Source organism: Cyprinodon tularosa, unplaced genomic scaffold, assembly GCF_016077235.1.
Source record: "Cyprinodon tularosa strain WSP-4 unplaced genomic scaffold, ASM1607723v1 ctg225, whole genome shotgun sequence".
In the NCBI taxonomy this organism is placed as follows: Eukaryota; Metazoa; Chordata; class Actinopteri; order Cyprinodontiformes; family Cyprinodontidae; genus Cyprinodon; species Cyprinodon tularosa.
This window is the reverse complement of record NW_024038839.1, coordinates 409,278-433,160: the sequence shown is the minus strand read 5'-3', so window position 1 is coordinate 433,160 and position 23,883 is coordinate 409,278. Positions and strand designations below refer to the sequence as shown.

The window sequence follows — 23,883 nt, the reverse complement described above, 5'->3', positions numbered from 1 at the left end:
GAACCCGTGTTTGAGTAACAAAAGTGATAGAGAAATATAACTAATAAATTTAATATTGATACTAGATCTATCTTTCATATAAAAACAAACAAACTTGTTAGATCTGGTAAAATCAGCTATTTAAAAAAAGACCTAAAATAAAGACCAGCATTTAATAAAATTACGAAATTCATATAATAAAACCAAGAACAATTAGAAACATAAAACAGAATTTTGTAGACCAGTATTAACGGAAGAAAGTTAGTTATGATTTGCTTGTCGTTGGGTCTGTAGCAATTCTATTGCCTTTGGAAAGAAGAAATAGGATTTCCTAGCTGTTCTTTATTTCCGGTAGTTGCACCAATACTAGTACAACATTTCTTGGCCAGACTTGGTCTCTTAGGTTTTGCCAGATTTGCAAATAAAGATTTCTCAGGTTTTTGTTATGTCTTTGGTGTAACTGTGTGGGTGTTAATCCACAGGGAGAGCCAAAGGCTATCATTCACCATGGCGGTAAGGGTGCTGCTGGGCTTCAGAGTGGGGGAGGACGAAATGAGACACCTGTTTTCAACCTTTCAAGACTTTGTAAACAACCTCTTCAGCCTGCCTATTGATCTACCGTTCAGTGGCTACAGGAAGGTAGGATTTCGAAACTGCAGATTCCCCTTGCAAAACTTTTCCCTATATGATTCATGCCTGCTCTGAGACAACCAATGTGAACAGAGCGCTCTATACTCATAATATACAAAGACATGGTTGACTAGTTGTTTAGAGTGGTTCTGTGTATTTTTTGTTTCCAGGGTATTCGTGCACGAGACACCCTTCAAAAAAGCATAGAAAAAGCCATCAGAGAAAAGCCTTTGCGGTCCCAGGGGAAGGATTATAGTGATGCTTTAGATGTCCTGATGGAGAGTGCCAAAGAGAACGGCTCCGAGCTCAGCATGCAGGAGCTCAAGGTAAGACATCTCTGCAAAGATAGTAGGAAGACCCCATAGTCTTCATCTCATGGTGATTTCAATACATAGGCGGAGCCAAAAAACTGACCACAGCCTAGGCTCTATCAAAAACTTTGTCATGTTTGTCCTACTTGTACTGTAAAATTTGTAAAACTTTTTCAAAAACAACAGATGAAAAACCTTGAAAACATTTGGCTTTATGTGCTCAAGGGTTTGACGCCGCCCACATCTAATTTGACCCACAAATTGCAGATTGCTGTTTTGGGGCTTGAAAAAAAAACACCTTTTAAAAGGAAAAGGAGGGCTTAAACAAATACTTTGGATTTTAGCCAAACACACAAGAACTCACTGAATTAGTTAAAGAGATATGCAACAATATTTTCAATGATTATATGTATTTCAAATAAATGCAAACATCTAATGAGACATATTTGTCAAGTTTCTTGTAAAATAGGGAGCAAATGAAGGATAGGCACACCCACTATTTACCTATTTGAGGAATTCTGTGGAAGCCTATTCCCCTCTCCGCTTCACTGTTTGTGGCTTTTGGGTGAAGTCCAGGACCAAAAATAAGTCAACACTGCTCTTGCTAGGGGTCTGAATAAGCCCTCCTGTGCGTGCACACTCAAATGTGCAAAAAAAACTGAATTGGGGAGGCCCTGTCGTAGAGGCCTAGGCTCTCCCTTTCAGGTCTGTGACCCATTTCAAACACACACATGCAGAGAGAAGCACAGACCCTGACAATGGGGAGATTTGCAATCTAGGGCATTCAGCTTAGTCTTATTTATTTTAGGATCAACACCAGGCTTTCTGTATTATTGGAAAACAAAAGTGCCACTTTTCAGAAATCAAAAATATTTACATATTTCAGTTGTAAGTTCTAAACCGGTTAGTCATAATTGCCAAGACAAAAAATAGAAAAGGTGTGAATAGAAGATTTCTTATTAAAACAAGTGTCATCCTTCAAATTGCTATGATTTTATTTTTAACCAACCGTGGTTTTCAAAATAAGACACTGTCTATTTTCTGTAATCAGAAAGCACCAAAGGTATTGTTGGTACATCAAGGCGATTTGTGTCCAAACTTCAAGATGAAGCAAAAAAATATATATTTTGTAATTTTCTTGCTATTCGATTGAAAAAGATCATCACTATTTTTTTTCATTTAATCACAAAATTGCCCCTTTTTGTAGAAGCCTGCAGGTCGTAGTTGTTTTAAAACTGATAATAAGGGATAGCTATATCAACTTGTTTTCATGCCTCCATAGGAATCAACCATCGAGCTGATCTTCGCTGCCTTCGCCACTACTGCCAGCGCAAGCACCTCCCTTATCATGGCGCTCCTCCGCCACCCTCAGGTTCTGGAGCGCCTCAGGGAGGAGCTGAGAGGCAGGGGACTCCTCAACAATGGCTGCCTCTGTCCTGAAAGAGAGCTGAGGCTTGATACGATCGTCAGCCTGAAGTACCTGGACTGTGTCATCAAGGAGGTGCTAAGACTGTACACACCAGTCTCTGGTGCTTACCGAACAGCCATGCAGACCTTTGAACTAGATGTAAGTTTTTATGTAGAATACATGTCATTTGTCCAGTAATTTCTCACCATCCAGATTAACATGCAATAACTACTGGTTAAAATAAAGAGTGTATCAAACCATCTCACCTAATGGAACAGTGTCAGGCCCCATTCTGCTCAGGTTGTTAGGAGTCAATTTAAATGTCCTGCTTGTCTTGCTTTTATATGCAAATATATGATAGAATACTTCTCTTAATGCTATGGAGTATATATCTGTCATGAAATATAGTCAATTTCTTTCAACCCAGAAGAAAAACCCTTCCTTCAAGGCAAGGCCCTACTCTCCCAGTCTGTTTGTGGTCATTTCATGACGTCACCTAATACCACTTCTAAAGGTGGGACAAAGTCTTAAACTGGGGGAAAAAAATATGTTTTTTTATGACTTTAATATTACCATAAATAAGAAACGTTGATGTGCTGTGTAGATTAGCTGCTAAAGAGCCAGAGCCGTTGTTTTAAATCACCACCCCCAGTCGGTGTTTCTTAACAGTGCACAAACAGTGGGACTGAGGTAGGTGCTTCCTGAAGGGGGGCAGTCTTACGTAGCTATCATAGACTAACTTAAGTATAAATCAGTGACTGAAATGGACATTCACTGCAACATTAAAATGGTCATAATAACATTTTTAGGTAATTATTTCTGCCTCAGGCATTTTAAGGTACCTTGTTAATATTCGGGCTTTGCCCTTAAACTGTAAATGGCAAGAATTTAATAATAATAATTGAACTTTATTGATCTCACATTGGATAAATTTACCTTTGCATTAAACCCATCCCCTTGTGGAGCAGTGAGCTGCCATTGTGCAGCTCCCAGGGAGCAATTGGGGGTTAAGTTGCTTGCTAAGGAACCCAGAGTGCAGGCTGTGGGGATCAAACTGGATATTGCAATCTTTTCAGAGCACAAATGCACTGCTCTAACCCACTAGGTCAACAGTACCCCTAAAACTGACTATTTGTATCAGCCAAATTCATTTGTAACCATGTTTTTCTTTTCTTTTTTTTTCCTTTATAGGGCGTCCAGATTCCCAAGGGCTGGAGTGTTATGTACAGCATTCGTGACACTCATGACACAGCGGCTGTCTTTAAAGACGTGGAGGCCTTCGATCCTGACCGCTTCAGTCAGGAGAGGAGCGAAGACAAAGAGGGCCGCTTCCACTATCTGCCGTTTGGTGGTGGCGTTCGATCCTGTCTGGGAAAGCAGCTTGCCACACTTTTCCTTCGCATTCTAGCCATCGAACTGGCCAGCACAAGTCGCTTCGAGCTAGCCACTCGCCACTTCCCACGTGTTGTCACGGTTCCTGTGGTTCACCCTGTCGATGGGCTAAAGGTTAAGTTCTACGGCCTGGACTCCAACCAGAACGAGATTTTGGAAAAGTCAGAAGAACTGCTTGGCACAACTGTTTAATAAGGGCATGTGCTTATGAGGGGGGAGTGGAGAGGTTTGGTGATGTAAATCATTAGAAAGAGGACAGATGAAAGGAAAAACTAATATTTTGGAATAATCATTCCTTTTTCACCTTTGTTCTGCCAAGTTGGAGCATAATTTCAGACTCTTCGTGTCTTCTAACAACTGATGATCAGGACTTTTCTTTATGAGAGGAGAAAACTGCCAAAAAGTTAAAAAATGTGCTCTGTTCTGTGTGTTTTCTGAAGAATTATACTTACAGTAAATGTACAAAAAGCTATCTAATATAATTTGAAACAGTGTAGTGCACAACAGACTTTTGGTGAGATGAAGTGTTGAGATGAGAAAAGTAATAGTGTGGAAGAGGTGTGAGATAAAACAGGGTATAGAGAGAAGGAATATAATTTCAAAACCATTTTGCCTGTGCTTACATTCAACAAATAATTTTAGGTACAAGAGATTTTATGGAAAAAAAAAATTTTCATTACACTTTAAGCATATCCGGTCATTTGAATCAGAAGCTGGCCTTGCACCTTTGAGCTAAAACATGTAATATTGTTTCTGATATAGGGATGAAGAAAAAAGATCAGAAAAAGAAAGATCAACAGCAAAACCGCTTTGATTTACTGGAATTTTTCAGTCCATGGTATCTTTGGAAAAAAAACCTTTGGTGCTCGTACCATTATAGGCAGAAAGCAGACATTTATCATTAAGTTCACATTACATAACTGGCAACACACTCTGCAAAAACAGTTTAAAGAGTGCATCAAGAAAAAAAAACTGTTACATCTTTGTTCGTTATAGTCCTTTTTGGTTCACCATTTGTAAAAAAAAAAAATATGTGCATCCGATCTATGTTTAGGTTTATGAACCAAGGTTAAACCATCTTCATTAGGTTTAGGATCTAAATCTGCTTAGTCTGGGACCCGAATGTTTGTAAATGGTCATATTAATAAATAAAGCCTACTTAGTTTGGTTTAAGAATCAATTATCTTTAGTTAGGCAACCCAGTTTCTAATGTCTGATTGGGTTTAAGAACCAAATGTAGATGTCCGAATCGGAAACAAACAATCTGATTCAACCCCAAAATTGGGGTGGAAAATTGGTTGACTTACCTAACAGCTGGATGACAGATCACACTTAAAAATGTAGTTTTGGGATCATGTTTTCAAACAATGAATAATATATTTGGATATATATACAACCCATTCACATATATACCTCTGTTTCTCTTTTAAGACAAAGTAAAGCAATTACAAAAAGAAAAAGAAAAAAAGAAAAAAAAAGCACAGGTTGCCTATTCCCAACATTAAGAAGCGGGAGCTTGAATGTTTCCTAAATATTATTAACCTAGTGATGCTGACATGAAACTCAGGTGCAAAGACAATGTAAAAGTAATTAGAGTATCTGCTTTTTGATATATTTCTGACATTCTTAGATAGCTATAATTTCATAGTTGGAAAAACTATATAGCAAACTTCAATTTTGTTTCAGGCTCATGCAATTTTCTATCCATCTATCATACTCTTTACAGGTGTTTAGTGGGAAATAGCAAATGTTCAGTTTTCAAAATTGAATTCTGTGCTCTAGGTATTAAACACTACTTTCAACTAAATTTCTTGGGTGTTTAAACCTATTTCATAGTAGGTTTGCTCCAATAAAGCAGTGCACCTTCTTATGGTGGAACCAGGTTATCAGATCAGCGGTTAGAGTGAAAGTGTAATGGAAGAGACCTACATACATGCTGCTTAATTGCTGCCTTATCTTTGTCTTTATTGTGCACTTCTGTTATTATACAACCACCACTGAGGACAATGGTGCTTATGCTCTTGTTGTTCCTCAAATCAGTAATAAGATGGTAAAGCAGACTCAGTTCAAGAAGAGTAAATTTGATTGAGTTGATTGTTCAATCAGAACCTTTGGAGTTTGTTCAGTTATTCCACATATTGGGGAGTGGATTTTCCTCAGTGGAGTTCCTGAGCTTTCTAGAGGAACTTTCAGACATTCCAGCCTGCTCTAGGACTGTTCTAAAGAGCCAGAGAAAAGGACCGCTCAAAAGGTGTTTACTAATGGACAACCATGACTGCCTGTGCCATACCATTTTCATTTTTCTCTACCACACCACTGATTTTTTTTTTACAACAATACAAATCTGAAAACTGAAATGTTTTTTTTTTTGCTGCTTTTCTTGTATACATTTTCAAATTGAAAGTTATAGATTGTACTGAGTGAGATTTAATATGTCAATTATTTTTAAAACTTTTTTTAAGCATAAAGAACATTAATAGGGTTATTAATAGGTGTGTATTAACTTGTACATTATTCCTTATAAGAATATGGGGAAAATAGCTATTTACATAAACTAATAACCTAATATTAATGTTATTGTATAATTAATATTGTTGCTATGAGATATTTGAAATGCTATTTTTATTCTATTGCAGATTTTGAGTTTTAGCCAACATGAGAATGTCTTTGGTAAAATATTGGATGTATTTAGAATGTCATGAATTTCATTTTATATTGTAAACAGTGTTTAAAATGTTGATATTGTTGATTTGATTACTGTAATAATTATTATTTTGTTATCCAGACATATTATCACTGCATTTTATTTTTCATTAATTATAGAAACAGAAAGCACTTGCCAGATAAGTTTATTTTTTAAGTGCCATGCGACTACAGTTTCCTCTTCCTTTCACCCTGTTTATTTCTAAATCTGCCCTATGTCCTTCTGTACATATTTGCAATTCTTTTTACAGGAAGAAATGTTCATTTAGTTTAATTATAAATGTCTTGTGATAGTTTGTCTTTTTTGTTACCAAGATTGTTATGTGTACTCCTGTAATAAACCACAAAGGAAAAATACATCTCTATGTGAAATGATTTATAATCTAACTGACTAAAGAGAAAAAGGAACAATGGTATTGTTTAAATTCCTTAGTGTTAAGATATGCAATATCATGTGGTGGGGTTGCCTATCTAAAGTCACAAAGGGAATACAACATAGGGGAGGCAATCTGTTTTCAAGACATCTTTGAATGTGTCCAACAGTAATGTGGGCATTATTGATAATAGCGAAACCAAATCCTCTGCAAACATGTGGATGACTCTTCCCTGATCAGAGAATACATAGAAAAAAGTCTATGAGTGACAGAAAACAAATAATGCACATCTCCCTTACAGGACCATCCTCACATATTGGTGGACAAATTAAGGTGTTGAGTTTCTTTTTATTAGTAGAGAGTTGATCACTGGGTAATGCCTATATTAGTAAGTTACTTCACTAGTCAATCACTGCCACCTGCCAGTATGACAGAGTTAGAGATAAAGTGATATAAGCTAGATGGGCTGAGGAACATAAGGTGTTGCACACTTTTGCACAGCACAAAAGTGTTTAAGCTAATACCAACAGCAGTTTTCAAAGCGCTAAGACTCTAGTTTAAACTTTATTTTTAAAACATAGGCTATATGATATACATATAATACATATGTTATAAATATAAAACATATAATTTTACATAAATATACAATAAATTAATCTACATAAATTATATTACAAGGATAAATGACTGCTTGACCATTTTAAAATCTGAACACCTTCCTACATATTTAGTATGGGGAGCAGAAGTCCTCGATTTCTGGGGACAATCCACCTTTTAGACCACCTGACCCCAACTAAAGCTGTCCCTGGAAACGTCCCTGATTTTACTGTTTTTATAAATAAGAGAGAAGGTGAAGGCTTAGGTGTAAATCCTACTACTCAGTTTGGCTGAATAAAATAAAAGTGTCTCATGAAAATATAGGAATCAGTAAAGGAAAACGGGAAAAGTAACAGGAAAACTGAATGAGACAAAATCTGCATGATCTGAGAATGATGGAGGAAGAGATAATCACCTGTTTATTGTTCATTTATAATGATGTTTTTCTTTGTAGCTCTAAATATTGTGGTATATAGCACTTTTAGTATTTCATCAGGTGACAAAATAATAATAAAAATAATAGTATTGCTAACATTATGTATGATGAGATTTTACCAGAATAACTATAGTAACGGACCTCAGTAGCCAGGCAGACACACCTGGATAAATCAGCTTGTCCAGTAATGAAAGACAAGGAGCAAACGAGCTGCTGAACTTCAGGAAATGGAGCTGTGCATAGAGCGCATTAGTAGGAGAAATGAATCTGCTTCTTTAAAATGCACAGGTCTATTGACTATGGATTCAACATTAATCAGGTTGTTATGGATCAAATTGCAATTTCCCTTGGAGGCATGAGAATACAGATCAGTTTTGTTGCACCCCGCCCCACTGACAGCACATCCTCAAGTAGCCCTTCCTTTAAAACCACTGAAACCCCATTTTTCTTCTTCTTTCAATGGTGACCAATGTGCTGGACAAAGAGACATAACCATCCAGTTGGACACTACACCCAACGTTGTGCAGAACCTTGAGCTGTGGTCTGTTTTTGCTGGCGAAAAGGACTGAATCCCTCCTTGAAGAGGCTTTAAACTGAAAATGCAACACACCCTCGCTGGTGCTGTCTGTTTGTACCATGGATGAGGAGTTTTTAAATCTCCGCCCATTGATTAACTAAAACAACACCTGGATCCGTCCTGTCTAGACAATCTGTACTGGAGGTGCCTTTTGTGCTGTGAGCCGTCCTAAGCCATGGACCACTGAGTCACTGCCTGCCCTGTGAGGTGCTGCAAAACCCAGCTGGGCTAAGTGCATTATGAAGGCTCCGTAAGTGCCCAAAGGTTTCGGATTCCACGAAACTACCTGTGCTGTATTAGACAGACTCTGAGTTTTCCCAGTCACCAAACAGACATAGGATCCAAACAAAGAAAGCACTAAAAGTTGTCTTTAAATAAGCCTTTACACTTCAGCACATTTCAGAATAAGCAACTACAAGTCTTAATGAAGTTTTGCCCAACTTTGGCTGAAATACTGCAGAGTACCCTTAAACTCCTAGGCGCTGATGGCCCCACATGTTTAACCATTTACTGGTGATTTTCCAATCAACTAAGGAACAGTGAACTTTCATGAGCCCTTTTCTTACTTTCAGCTGCCCATAAACACCAAAGGATAAGAAGCAGGCACACGTGTCTACTGTGTTATAGTAACAATACTTTGATATGTGGGGTGAAATAACAGAGAGAGACAGAGATCAGCAGTGAGTGGTTAAAAAAGGGATTCAAAGCAGATATCTGGGCCTTGTCCAGAGTGACACACCGCTCACTGCTGGAACAAGTTTAGCTCAGTTTGTTTGTGGGTTTGCAGCCAGGAGAGCCTGTTTGCCACACATAGTACTCCAGGACGAACCACTTCAAGGGAGCTGAAATTATTCGATAGTTTTTATGAACAGGGAAATGCTCTGTCATCAGTGACAAATGTCTGTTTAGATTTTGCCCCCACATATAATCTAAGCCCGAAGGAAATTGTTCTCTAGAGTGTGTTTATACCTAAAAGTTATGCTGCTTTAACGTGCAAAACAACACTCACAAAAAGAAAGAAACTGAAAAAACATATTTTATCCAAATAGAAATGATGACAGCAAAGATTAAAACCAACTGGAAAATACTGGATATTGATCCTACTCAAAAAAAATCTTTATCACAATTATCTTGATCTACATTCAGTGCCAACCAACATCTGCACTTTCATTGATACTTTTTAAATAAATACCTTCACTGAAACTTGTTTTTATTTTCCCTACTCTACAGTATAGGTATGCTGCCAACTTGACATTGACTTAACTTGATTTACCTCACTGACTTAGCAGAGGTTGATTGTTAAACGATACTTGTTGTAATTGTTTTATCTTTGTAAATTTACCTCAGGTCATCATGTGTGTTTTCTTTCTTTAATGGGGTCTCAACCCGTATCTGCATGTTGCGATAATGGGCAGTGCCTGTTTTTGGAACTTTTAGTTTTTTGTGGCAGTTCTTTGACGTCTTTAATTATGTTGTGTGGATTAAGATTAGAAAATAAAATTAACCAAGGCAAGCATTAACAGCATGGGGCAAACAGGACACCACTGATGGAGGATAACATAAAAAAATTCCTGGACTTTCTCTCAGAGGAGTTTTTTTTCTATCAGACTGACTCAAAAATGTATTCTCCAGCTTCTTGAAGAGATGAAAGCTCTCTGCTCAAATTTTTCAGAGAAGGACAAGAGGATGGCCTATCTAGAAGACATAGTGTCTGACCTATCGCAGTATACAAGGATGTATTACGTTATTATCACCTTGCTACAGATTAAACCCTGGTAATTTACTCACATGGTGGATTCCAAGAACCGGGAAAGCTGGATTTTGATTCCATAGAACAACAGGCTGCTAATTCTCTCTTGTCCCATGGGATTAACCTGAACAATGGGCGCATCAAAGATTGTCACCCCTAGCTGACAAAAAGCTCTAAAGATAAACATTCCCTCATCATGAGGTTGATCAATCGAAAGCACAAAACAGCTCTGCTAATAGGAAGGAGGTGGAGGGGGAGAAATGCGTACATCAATGAACACCTGAGTAAAAAGGAATGCCAACATTACCAAGGTCAGGTGTCTGAAAAAACACTGAAACTCCAGGAAAAGTAAACAAAAAACTGCCAGGATTTTATTTAGCTGTTGGAAAATCAAGGAAGGCAGAGGTTTTGTCATCAGTGATACAGGGCTTCTGGGGAAATAAAGGTGAGCACCATGTGTGGACACATGGTAGTGTCTTGATTTAATTAAAGGTCTGACCCAAAATGCAGAAGACCAAACAGAGAGACCACGGAAAAGTTTAACTGGTTTATTAGAATATGGTGATGAATCCAGTGCTGCTCTGAACACTGTCAAACCGGAACTGGAAGGTGATATGTATGTATGCTTAAACATTGGTAGATGTTAATATAGAACAGGGGTAGGATTTAATAAGTTTTATTACTTCTTCCTACTCCTTTTCGAACATGATGGGATGTACATATGTTTTTTTTTTTTCTTTTTCTTCTTTTTTTTTTTTTTGTTTTGTATGACTTTATTAATTTACTTATATTTGCTTTTTATTAAGTGTTCGAAATAAATGATCAATCAATCAAGGGAAGGCACTGCGGTTAGTTGAGGCTCAGTGGGAAATTAGATTCTTAGGCTTGAATTGGAGGAATAGGTTGCAGATTCACTTCTCCAGATAAAGGTGTACTTTATGGAATCCTGTCTGTGTGGGAAGATTCCAGTGATTGTCTTGTTTGGTGTTGGGCGGTTTACTCAGACTGCGGTTGTTCCTAGGTGAACGGAGAAGCTGACTGCCACTCAGATTTCCTGCGGTACTTGAACGGGCTGTGGTACAGATGAAACCGTTGCTCAGTGTGAAGCTCAAATGACCTCTTGGGAAAAGTGGACCCAAACTTCCTGTTTGGAGTGAACGGAGAAGCTGATTGCCACTCTGATTTCCTGTGGTACTTAGGACACTAACTCACAAGTGGAATGACACAATGAGCATGTCATAACTCAGTGACAGTTACATACATTTTCCAGCTGAGATGCAAAACATTTTAAGCTGAAAAACTTTAATTAAATGGATTATGAAGGGCAGGACATGGAGGAGGACAGTGACCCAAAGAATAAATTTTTAGAGTGATTCATTGATAACTGCATTTGCCTTATTGAAGAGCAATACAACAGTCCAGTTTAAACATAAAATAATCTTTTTAACAGTCAAGATTGTATGCAAATTTTAACAACATCAAATACTATATAGGCCAGTTACACAACTGTCTAGCAACATTATAACAGTGGCGGACGATAACAGCATTCAAAGCCTTCACTGCTGGCCTAAAATCAATCAGAAACACTTAACTAAATTTACAAAACTAATTCTTTTTTTTCCATCCAGCTGTATTTATTTCAAAACAATCAGTTCTTTTAATTTTGTGGTGTTTCTGTTAGCTATGCTGCTTCCATTACTATTATGCGGTTGCTTCATTGTTTGTCCAATCAGATTTCAGCCTTAGTGTGTTGCTAGGTAAAACAAATCTGCCCAGTGCCTTCAGAATCAGCAGTGCTGGCTGATGTTACCTTAACAATATTAGTGAGGAACGTCACCATTCTGTCCCCTGGTTGGTCAGTTAGAGCAAAATGTTTACAGCCATGTTAAGCTAGTGACAATCTATATTTTACATAGTATTATTTACATAGTATTTACAAAGTATTTTACATAGGGTTACATAGTTATTAGATACAATAATATTGTAATACGGATTATTAGGCAATAAAAGTACTAATTTTTTTAAACAATGGTTGTCTGTGGTTATTTATACAGTGAATGAATTTATCACTCAGAGCCAGATCCAAATTGTTTGGTTAACGGTGGAAGAAACAGAAACAATTTCCTTTGGTTTTTGGTTGATAACTCTGCTGATAACCCTTGATAAATGACTAAATTGACAACAGATAGCTGGATTTTAACAGCCGGTCAAGAAGTCCAGTAGCGTTTATTAATATATGTCGGATCTGCAACTCAGCAGCTAGGGCGTCAAAAGCCGGAATCTCTGTAGAGGGAAAACTGAGGTTAGTGACCACATAAATCTGACAGAGGACGATTACCAGTGTGTGAGTCACTAACCTGTTTCTAGAGTTCAGTCTGTACCCAGAAGAAAGAGTGGAATCCAGCTGGATGCCTACCAACAGCACGTGGTGAACGCGGCCCAGAGAGTTCCAGGAGCAGAAGGCTGCTGAACTGGCTGACGAGCAGATCCAAGCAGATTAAGGCAGGCAGGACTTTCCAGAAGACGAAGCCAAAGCCTGTGTTGAAGAAGTTAACAGGAGTCCATGCCAGGAAATCAGAGATCCAAAAAGGTACCAAGGGGAAATCTCAGTTGATGTCGAGGCAGATCCAGGTTGAGTCCACTGGCAGATAAAGGCAGGAGTCCGAAGGGAGGTCAGGCAAACAGATCCGAAACAGAAACAGGCAGGCTCAAAGGTCTGAAGGCAGAACTGGTCAGGATCAGGCAATCAGAATAACAAACAGGTACATTAGAGAACTCTACCTGAAGGTTTGAATAATCTGGCTCTGATGACTGGGAGCAAGCAGTTTAAATAAAGAGTGGTGACACAGATGAAAAGTGATGAGAAATGGGGCGGAGCTAGACAGGTGAATGAAATGAACAATTAAGCCAGTCATCAATGCCAAGGTAATGACAATTACATTTATAACTAAAATAATTTTTCATTTGTTTCACGCTTGATTTTAATTAACGATTAATTTACTTTAACTTCCATTTCTAGTTATTTAATACATTCATAATTTGCTGGTAAAATTGCACAAGAATAGCAATGTTTTCATTACAAATTAATGTAAAATTTTGTGGATACTTTGCTGAAAAGAACACATTTTGAGGATTGCAATGTTTTCAATAAAAAAAATCAACGCAATTCAACTCACACTCCCTAACAGAACCATGCAGATTCACCATCCTCCTGTTGTCTTCAATCTTTTTCTGCCATTGTTAATGTCTGGCTATTAACCACATGACTCATGTTATATAAAAAGGTGTTTTAATGCAGATTTGTGAAATACACAAATTTGAATAAGGCCCCTAAAGCATCCATCAAAAGTAAAACTGTACAAACTAATATGAGAAAATTAAGCAGCAGGACTGAGGAAAATGTTTATGGATGTTCAAGAGTTAGTAAAATTCCTGTCTCATCGTGCTGACTTGTTGGCTTTAAAGTGGTTTTAATGAGATTCATTAGTTGCCTCAAAAATGACTTTGACACATCCTAAAAAATATCTGGATTTGACAAAGAACTCCCTCCCTGTTCTAACCTCAAATTGACCTTGCAAACAGTTTGTAGCTTAAGGTGTATGTCGATCATCATGTTCAAAGAGGTTGAGTCGCGGAAATTTGAAGGAATTTTCAGCAGCAGTTACACCTGCGTATATAAAGCCTGGGGCAAAACTGCTTATAAAGGCTTAAAATGTCACACAAATTCTAATTTAACCTGTCAACCAGTTTTCTTTTAAGAACAAAAACACCCTTTCCTGTAAATGAAGCAGAAAAGCCTCTTCGTTAGAGAACAGAACAGATTTGCAGGATGAATCCACAGCAAATTGCTGATACAAGGAGTAATAAATGTCAGTCTCAGGTCACTAGAAATGGATTTTAACATAGTAAAATGTCATAAGATTAGAGATAAAGGATTGCAAGACATGTACAAAATGTTTTTTATAAAGTTGTGCAATAAAAAACTGAAAGTGATATAATATTCTGCAGAAATTGATTCTGTTTTAATTTTCCATCTTCACAGTTAGCTTTAGATTCTGCCTCTGCATGCTTGAGCTTGCACAAATATTTCCAAGCAAGGCCGTACTGTCAGTTGGCAAACTGGTAAGTATTCTGGTATGTACGAGGCGTGGCATTTCCATGGGATTTCCCTGCATAGATGAGCTGTCATACCATGGACTAACAGTCTGACTTGCAGCACACATCTACAAATCCTCGCGGCAGGTCAACTTCCAAAGTAAACATTAATCTGTCTGCTTTATCTACGGTATATTTCAAACTGTTTCCATGATGATCAGCAGTTTCGCTTTTATGCCTGTGTCATTTTGCAGCAGAATTTCTCAAGGATGAAAGCTGCTCACATTGGATTTGTAAATTGTTTCATTTTTTATTTATTTCGTTTGGAAGTTTCAACCTGACATTAACACCACAACAAATAGAAATATTTTCACATACAGTATAAAGCTCCTACTTATGAAGTTGAATCCTACATCTGGGATTAATTAATCTACATCCTCCTAACAGAGCACTTTGCTCTCAGTTTTACTGTATGTTTCTAAAGGTTGTATTGGAGGCAAATCTTTTAGATTTTAGGCTCCACTCTTTTGAACTTGAACTTTTAAGATTTTTTTTTCCCTGTTATTTTTTTCTCTACATAGTAGCCCAATCTCCAGCCAAACATCAGACATCATTTAGACGATGGTTTTTAGTCTAAATCTGGTCGGTCTGCCATAGTCCTGATTTAGTCCAGAAATAGTTGTTGAAATATTATTAGACAATATTAGACATTAATATTGGACTAAATACAAATTTATATAAAAACTGGTTTTCAACGTCTTTTCAACTATCCAAAAATTGTGGTTTTTCATGTTTTACTTGTCAACCAAATGTAGACATCGTTTGGATGTGAATCATGTCATCTTTTCAATACATTTTTGCTTGGTGGGTGGGATTCTACGACAACCACCTAATTGGGGGTTTCAGTTGGTTTGCTTTGACAAAAAACTTAATGTACTCCCTCTAAAGGTGATACATTTGGCCTAATCGTTTAGTGAGTAACTTTGTCTTTCTCCTAGACATATCTTTTGGCTGCGTTTTAAGTGTAATAAAGGTATCTGCTCTTTTTCATCCTAAGGACTGGAAGGTTGAGTCACTTATTTGTTTACCTTCGTTTCTTCAGTAAATGAAGCAACTACAGGTGTTGCTATTACTTTTTTTTTTCACACATAGAAGATTCCTCTGGATCAGTGATTTTGTGATCTCTTTGTGTGTATGCTCTGTCTGCTAAAACCCCCTGTCAGTCATAGCAGAGTGTTCTTAGTGAATTTCTTTCTTCTAAAAGGGGATTTTTCTCTCTACTGTCGCTACATGACTGCTGCAAAATCAACGGACCAGTGCAAGCTGAAATAATTATATGAACTATTTGTTCATATTAAATATGAACAAATTCAGTCTAATAAAGCATCCATGTTTCATAGGCTAAGCAGCCATTTAAACTTTATGTTTCAGTTGATGAAACACAGATAATTTTTCCTCTCATTTAAAACAAATTAGAGGGACAGTTCTTTATTGGCACTTTATTGGGCTTGCTGACCAGTTTTCACGTTTACTGAACAAAATTAATGGAGACGCAACTTTCTACACTAAACCTATCTGAGAAAATCTATCACAGAGCATGATGAGAGCCAGAGAGAGTAACTGGTGAAAGATAGATGAAGCTAAATAAGGCAAACAAGAGCTAAAATAGATGGAAGAGTGAACATACATGTTAAAGAATGCCTCAGTTAACATCAAGAGCTAAACCTAACCAAGAAGCTGTAGCAATACATAGTTTTACTGATAATTAGCTCTTTTACAAACAACAGTGGGAAAAATGTTTAGATGTAGAAGCCAGTTAAAACAAACCAATAACACCTGCTGCTTTAGATTAAGTTAAACTTACTGTATACTAATGTATTTGTTCTTTTGCTTGTAGTTAACAAAATGTTTACTCTGTGTCGAACTGTTAATAAGATACAAATAAATGTAATCACATTTGTGGTAAATGAAAATATAATTCAAAATGCTTAAGTGCTTTCTTGTTCACCAGAGTTCATTTTGATAAAGCAATATCTGCAGCCAGCATTGCTTGTTATTTTGAGAACTGCATTCTGGTCTTTCATGAGAAATTTCATTCTGTGGTGGAGTGAAAGCAGCAACTGATAAAGAAATCCCCTGTACGTTGGGACAAAAATTACCACATTAATCTCTTACTTTCACTATGAACCTGGTTTCATTTCTGCCATAGTTATAAAGTAACTGTGTATCGTTTTATTTTGACAACAGGGAACAAAGGTGAAATATTTAGGTGACTTACAAAGCAACTTCAGCAGACACCAGTTCATGAGACTGTCACAATAAACAAAAACTGGAAGAGGTGATGGGAAGGAAGCAGAGACAAGAAAGGCATTCTGAGCATAAAGGAAATGTAAAAAAAAAAAAGGCTTGGGGCAAATGAACGATGGAAAGATAAAAATCATAAATCAACAGTAGGAATCAGTACAGGTATGCACTTAATGATGTAAGTTCACGAACTTCAGGTGAACCTGTATGATGTGTTTTAAACACAGCAGGTGCAAGAGTCAAACTGAGTTCAAAGAACAAGCACAGGCACACATATTTCTACACTTCTGAGGACCTGCACTGAAAAAAAGATACTTTGGATCAACTTAAAAAAATACTGTAATTTGTTACACCTAAATTTATTACTTAGTCTCGAATTAACTTTCTGATGTGGCTGAAACTATACATTTTGATTTACTAGAAATATATTTTTTCCTTAAGCCAAAGAAAGAAGCTGCATTCATACCTAGTGAAACTATAATTGATAATAAAGACCATAAACAAGTTTTATCCTTCGTTACAACTTAACTTTTTCAATTTGGAAATAATACATTTTTTTTACATTACATATAAGTATAGATTTACTTTGAAATAAACTAATTGAAATGCTGTAATTTTGTTACCAGATTTTTTTGTAATTTTTCTCAACTTAATTTTCTGAATCAACACAAAGTCAAGTTTCCATTGTTCCGCACTCAAAACATTATATTTAGTCCCAAGCTAAAGTGTTACTCAGTTTAGGTCAATGAGATCCCCCCCCCCCCCCCCCCCCCCCCCCCCCCTTTTAGAACTCAAAATTTCACAACATTACAAGCCAATTTCCCTACAATATAAAACAAAAATTCACTGAAATTATTCACTGCAGGTAAAAATTAAAAACAAAAAATTCTCTTTAAATGCCATTTATTTTTGAGGAGTCTGAAAATATCATATTTCAAAAGGCAAGTGCATATTTTACACAAAAATGAGGGAAAAGAAATTACATATAAAATTAAACCAAATGTGGGTTTTTCCCATTTTCAGACCTAATGAAACTCCAAAAAAAAAAAAAAAAAAATACACATCTCAACATCTAAAAATACTTTCTTCACCTCTTTAAAACTTCAGAGATCCAAAGTGGCAGTATTAAAGCAGTATAAACATTGCTGTCATTGCTAACATTTGAAATACCCATTAGGAGTATGAAAATGCACTTTCAACAATTACAAATGTAGGAGACCCCAAGAAAATAAGAAAAAACACAGGTGCTGTGGGTTAAAATATCAATAAAACCAGTTAAAGAAAAACAGGAAAAAAACACAGCTAGTGCTCTGATGTGACTTACTGAATTTAGTATTTCAAAGGTTATATACACATGCCACAATATTTCTACAACAGAAATAAATCCAATAACACAAAAAATAAAAAAACACAAATTAAATAGCCCTTTGAATTAAAGCTAATTTATCCCTTATGTAACAATGACCCCTTAGACTAACCTGCAATGCCTTTAAATACAAGCAATAAAGCCGAACATGCATGTATACACAGAGCAACTTTTAAACTTTACACTTTAAACTCATCAAAAGATAAGGGAAATGCTCCCAAACAATGTGTATAGTTTGGAAGCTGAACAAAAGAAAAATTATGTATACTTACCTTTTCTTTGAAGTCCCTCCAAAACTTTCTTTAAGTTCCAAGTGAAACAATGTGACTTATAATGAAAGGAAACTCTTTATTCAAAACATATGAAAGGAAATGCGGCAGTCATTGTCAAAGCAACACTCACTGTTGCAAACTTTATAAAGTTGCAAACAGCACTGTCTAAGTCTCCAAATGCAACTTTTGCATAGGGAAAACATAAAAACAGTAGCAGAAGAAAACCCCAACAGAATTACAACATATGTCATAAAAAATAATGCATAACACAAATATTTTAAATTAAGAATAATATTGTTTACAAACACTTTAGCTTGGGTCTCTCAGATGCTTCATGAAACTATTAAAAGCATGCACACCAACTTTGAGGGAAGATGTGTTTCATCCTATTAGAAGAAACACAATCCGTTTTACCAATATACTTAATGTTTTCTTGCATATTTTATTGTGAAGCCGATCCGCAGGAACAGCTTGCAAGGCTGATGGAATTGTGGATACTGAAGCTGGATATTGATGAACTGAAAATTATCTGTAGGGATCTCAGAGTGCCACTCAATACAAGGAAATGGATGACAAATGAAAACATCCTGCTGCATATTGATTTAAAACCAATTAAAGATATAGAAGGATCAGCAGATCGATAAGTCATGAAAGAAAACAGCTCAAAAATAGTTGTGATATCGGTAAGACAAAAGCAGCAACATGAAGTCGATGACGAGGGAGAAGTTTATGTAAGAAAGAAGCACTTTAAGCTCATTTCAAAATACAGTTTTAAAAACAAAAAATAAATAAAAAGTGAATACTGTCTGGGGCAACAGTGACATACGAGGCAGAGGTTAAAACTTGAACCAGAGGGTAGCTGTCAGGGTTATGCCCTCTGCTTGGGTTTATTTTTAGTTTCTTTGTGTTCTGTGAGTTTGTAGTTGTTTTCTACCAGTGCTCTCAGAGTTCTTTAGTTACTCTCTGTTGCCCCCTTGTGCTTGTTTCCTTTCCCCTTGGCTTCCTCCTAGTTGGTCTTGCGCACACCTGCTCCTAATCTGCTAATTAGCCTGTCTTGGTTCAGTCTCCGCATTTATTTAGTACATAACCTCTGCAGTCACTCAGTGCTGGTTTGTTGTTTGTTGCTTCCTCATCTCTGGCTCCCCATGTGAGTTGTTTCCTGATGTTTGCTAATTTTTTGTTTCTTGTATTTTGTAATTTTGTTTTTTCCTGATTATCTACAAGACTCACCTCTGCCTCCTGATCTCTGCTTTTGGTCCTCAAAAACCTCGACTCAACCGTGACAGTAGCAGGTTTAAACCCTTCATCTGTCTCAGTTGTTGCGTCCTTGGGTGAGACAATTCCCCCTCATTGCTTGTTGATGGTGCTAAAAGGGTCCAGTGGTGCCTTTGCATGGCAGCGTTCACTCTATCAATGCGCCCCAAAGCAGCTGTGGCAACAATGAATCTTTCCACAATGAATGTGTGCTGAATGTGTGAATGACTGGATTCTTTTTAACTATATAATAATCATGAATCGCAAGAAGAAAATGGTGCATGTTAATGACTTAAAGAGGAAAGCCCTAGTAAATAGAAATGTAGAGTGTATTCTACATTTAGTGTGTAAACACTGCAATCAGGAAAGTCTTTTCAGCGATGGCAGTTGAGCAGGTGGGATGGTCTCAGCCTGCATGATAAAAGTGATGTGGGCATTTCTGACCTACATATCTGGATAAGCCTACTTTACCTTCTATAAGTCATGGTTCTGCATAATATTGAAATACAGTACATAAATTCATACATTACATGGCTTTGGTTGTTATTTATCTCAAATTGAATATCAGATTCAAAGGTGACTTGCAGAGATAGTCCCCCTTCTCCACCTAAAACAAAATAAGAAAACTAATTCTGAGAAGAGCATCATTTCTGTTTTTGTCAACTTTAATGTTATTGAAATGAATAATTTAGTACCATAAACCTTGTCGGTTTATGATCAATATACTAACAAAATGTCAAACTACTTAGGACATCCCAATTGAGAGTATCACTTCTGCCGCCCTCTGTTTTAGAGAGGAACTGTTTGTTCTGGAGGTGATGACTTATATTGAACAACAAATTACCTTGTGGGGTAGCCAAACACAAATGTCCAATGATTGACTAAGGGTAGCAATGGGCACTCCTTCCCACCTCTAGTTCTGTCATGGTTTTGGTTATGTTGTGCTTTACTTTGCTCCTTGTTTTCTAGTTTTATTGGTTTAATTCCTATTTTGTTGTAATTTCTAGATTTATGTTAGTACTCATGTTTTTCTGTTGCCCTCTTGTGTGTGTGTGTGTGTGTGTTCCTTTCCCCTTGGCTCCCTCATTGTCTCCTCACACCTGCTCCTTGTCAGCTCGTTAGCCCTCCCTTTGTCTCTATCAGCTATTTATGCTCTCCCTCTGCTCTCACTCTTTGTTGGTTCCTCTGTTGTTGCTGGTCCTGTCATCGCTGCAATCGTCTCCCCTTGTCTCTCCATGGCTCCTTCTACGTGTTTTCCCTTGATGTCTCCATGGTTATGGTCTGTTACATTTTAGTTGGATTTTTGGACAGCCTTTGTTAACCATTTTTTCATTAAAACTACATGTATTCACCTCAGCCTCTCTGACTTTTAAACTCGACAGCAATCCCTTACACAATGCATGTAGGGACAGTGGAGAGGAAAAAATCCTTTTAATGGGAAGAAACCTGCAGCAGAACCAGGATCAGTAGGAGTGTCCATCTGTCGAGGCCGACTGGGGAAGAAGCAAAGATACAAAACGTCCCTGTTAACGGACCTTGTACAGGAACACACAGGCAGGCAAACAAGCTCTGAGATACAGTAGTCATAGTAAGAGAAACAGGATTACACTGAAAAACAGGTGAAGCTCCAATATCTATAAACAAAGGTGTTGATGATGGCAGCCCAGCTGATATCTCTCTACAGTAGAGGTGTCAGACAGTTAATTATGGTGTAAGTGGTCGCACACTTGGTTGGCAACTACTTTCTCAAGAATTTTGGATCAGATAGAACAATTAGATATAGGTCTTTAATTGACCAAGTCATCATGAGACAATTTCTTGGGTAAAGGTTTAATTACCGCTACATTAAAGGAATAGTACACCCAAAACATGATTAGCCTTCATTTTCTACTCACCCCCATGCTGAACAACACTCTGGAGTACTTTTTTGATATCTCAAATGCATCTGGAGATCTGGGAGGCTTCTTGCTGTCTGCTGACATTCAAATAATGGAGGTCTATGGCGCCCGAGGCAGAAAGGTCCATAAAAGTCCACAAAAAACGTGTCAATATTCCTCCATACTGCTCGTCCAATGTAATCCAAGTGTCCTGAGTGGGTAGCGTCCATAATTTACTCGAAACGAAGTCATTTAGAATGTTTTTAGAGCATAAACAGTAGTGTATAGGATTTCCTAAAAGCGCGTTCACGAGTCTACGGAAACCGCGGCAGACCAAACCAGACGAAAGTGCACATTCAGCTCGGCAAATAACTCATGCTCTTCCTCAACACTGAAGTCCTCAGACATTTTTCTTTCGTTGTTTCTTTCTTTGCACAGGTAAACAGCACATTTCTTCTTCTACGCTTGCATTATCGGCAGAGCAGACGCTGAATGCGCACTTTCATCTGGTTTGGTCTGCCGCGGTTTCCGTACTGTAGCGTCGTGAACTAATTTTGTTGGAACTGGATCTAACATGGATAGTAATTACACGGTGAAACAGTCAGGTTTGCAGTCGACTGCTCCTTATGCTGCCCAATGCCTAGACCCCATGAGAGGAATTGCTGTTTTTCAGTCTCGGGTAATATTTAGGGCTAAAGTGTCAGTTGAGTTTAGGTTGGGGTTAAGGTTGGGTATGAGGCCGTAATGCATAGGGTTAAGATAAGCGTCATGCCCAGGGTACAGAAATTAATGGAAGTCAATGGAAATGTCCCCTAAAGATAGAGAGACAAGTTGGTGTGTGTGTGTGTGTGTGGGATGGGGTGTATGAAAACACTGTAGGGAATATAGGCAGAAGATCTAAAAGGGCAAACGCTATTTGAAAGTCAAAGTGAAAAAAGGAAAAAAATTAACAAATTGCAAAGTAAAAACAGAAAACTGGTAGACAAAAAGAGAAAATCAAAGATAAAGAAAAAATATAACAAAATGAACTAAAGGAGGTGCTGTGCATTAGATTTGTGTCTTGGCTCTGTACATCTAACCTCCTCTATCAACCCATTAACATCTACATTTTTGAGGGAAAGCTCTGCTCCTTTATCGCCACCATCACGCACTCACATGGACTATTTTGACTCGATTTGCCCTATGGTTATTGGGCTCTTATCAGCCTTTATAAGGGAACAATGCTTTCTTTCTTCATCCCTCTTTCTCTGTCCCACACTTCCTTTATTTACTCATCTTCCTCAGCTTTTCTCCTTCTTTGGAATGAACATTTCCAACCGCAGGGCTTGAACTCGACTGAAGGGGAGCTAATTACAACGGAAAAGAGAGCAAAAAGCAGAGGGAGTGAGGAAAAGTGATAGGGGCTAAAGGAGGGGGATTAAACAAAATAAAGAAGCACAACAAAAAGCAGGGCTGTTATTTATTAACAGAAGAAAGAAAAAAAAGTCTCATACTGTACGTTCAAGAGATGGGTAGCCAATGGGCCATATCTCAGCATGACATAGGCAATGACAGACAGATGGCTTTGAGGTCAGTTTGGATTGTTTAAAACAAAGGCAAAAAAAAAAAAAATGATTCTCAAATGTTGCTTGATTAAAGATTTTACTTGCAGATGGAAATTGCTGCACTAGATCTCGTCAGATATAGAAACTCTGACTCGACCTATTGTGTGTTTGTGTAGGTGTGTGTACATGATACATATGATATGAAGTTGGGACCTTAATGTGACCAAATAAGAGAAATGTTTTTTTTTTATTCATTTTTTTGTTGAAAGAGCTCCATTTGCCAGCAAATATCATCTAAAGACACATCCAAAGACAGAAAGTTAAATGCAACCAGATGCATTTCAGCTGATTACACTATCATCAAACCTCTGTACCTGCTTTTCCTTGTAGGGTACACTTACCTCAAGCCATCAATGGGCTTGAGCCCTGTTCCTGCCTGTCATCTGTGCTACAGTAATATAAGTGTTTATTTCTGTAAATGTTGAAAATTATGGTCTGAATGTCACAAAAAATTCCATAGGACATTTAGCTTTACCCAATCATCAAATGTAAGAGTTTATAAATATATCCAGTTTTAAATGAACACAGCTGCTTTCATTAACTACTAATTTAACGCATCTGGTAGTAGCAGTAAGATTGTGTCATAATCCATTTATGTTAGTTTTTGTTTGTGTGTTTTCTCTTTGTTCTCAATTTCCATGATTATTTGTTAGATGTACTAGTTTATTTCTCTGTAATTAGGTTTATAGTTGTTTTTTTTATGTTGTTAGTTCATCATATTCCCCCAGCTCCTCTCTCCTGTATCAGCTCAGCTGTTCCACCTGATCACCTGGTTTCTCTTGCCTAGCCTTCCTTTAGTATTTAAGTTTTCTTGGACAACAGGGGGCTCTGTTTTGTCTCCATACCTGTTGTTTCATCTTATACTTCCAGTGTCTCTATCATACTCCCATTACAACCATTACAGCTATGACAGATGGTCTCTGGATTGAATTGCAGTATATTGATCACAGACAA

General features: G+C 37.3%; 1 protein-coding gene across 1 annotated transcript in view; it reads left to right on the top strand.

The window, feature by feature from the left end:
- The window catches only part of LOC119784401 (cytochrome P450 26B1), a 39,761-nt gene extending 32,981 nt beyond the window's left edge, over positions 1-6,780 (top strand). The window contains exons 4-7 of the mRNA XM_038286434.1: positions 462-618; positions 780-935; positions 2,203-2,487; positions 3,520-6,780. Coding sequence (XP_038142362.1) covers positions 462-618; positions 780-935; positions 2,203-2,487; positions 3,520-3,912 — 991 coding nt within the window. The 3' untranslated portion in view covers positions 3,913-6,780. The remainder of the gene's footprint in view (positions 1-461; positions 619-779; positions 936-2,202; positions 2,488-3,519) is intronic.
- Positions 6,781-23,883: the final 17,103 nt, after the last annotated feature.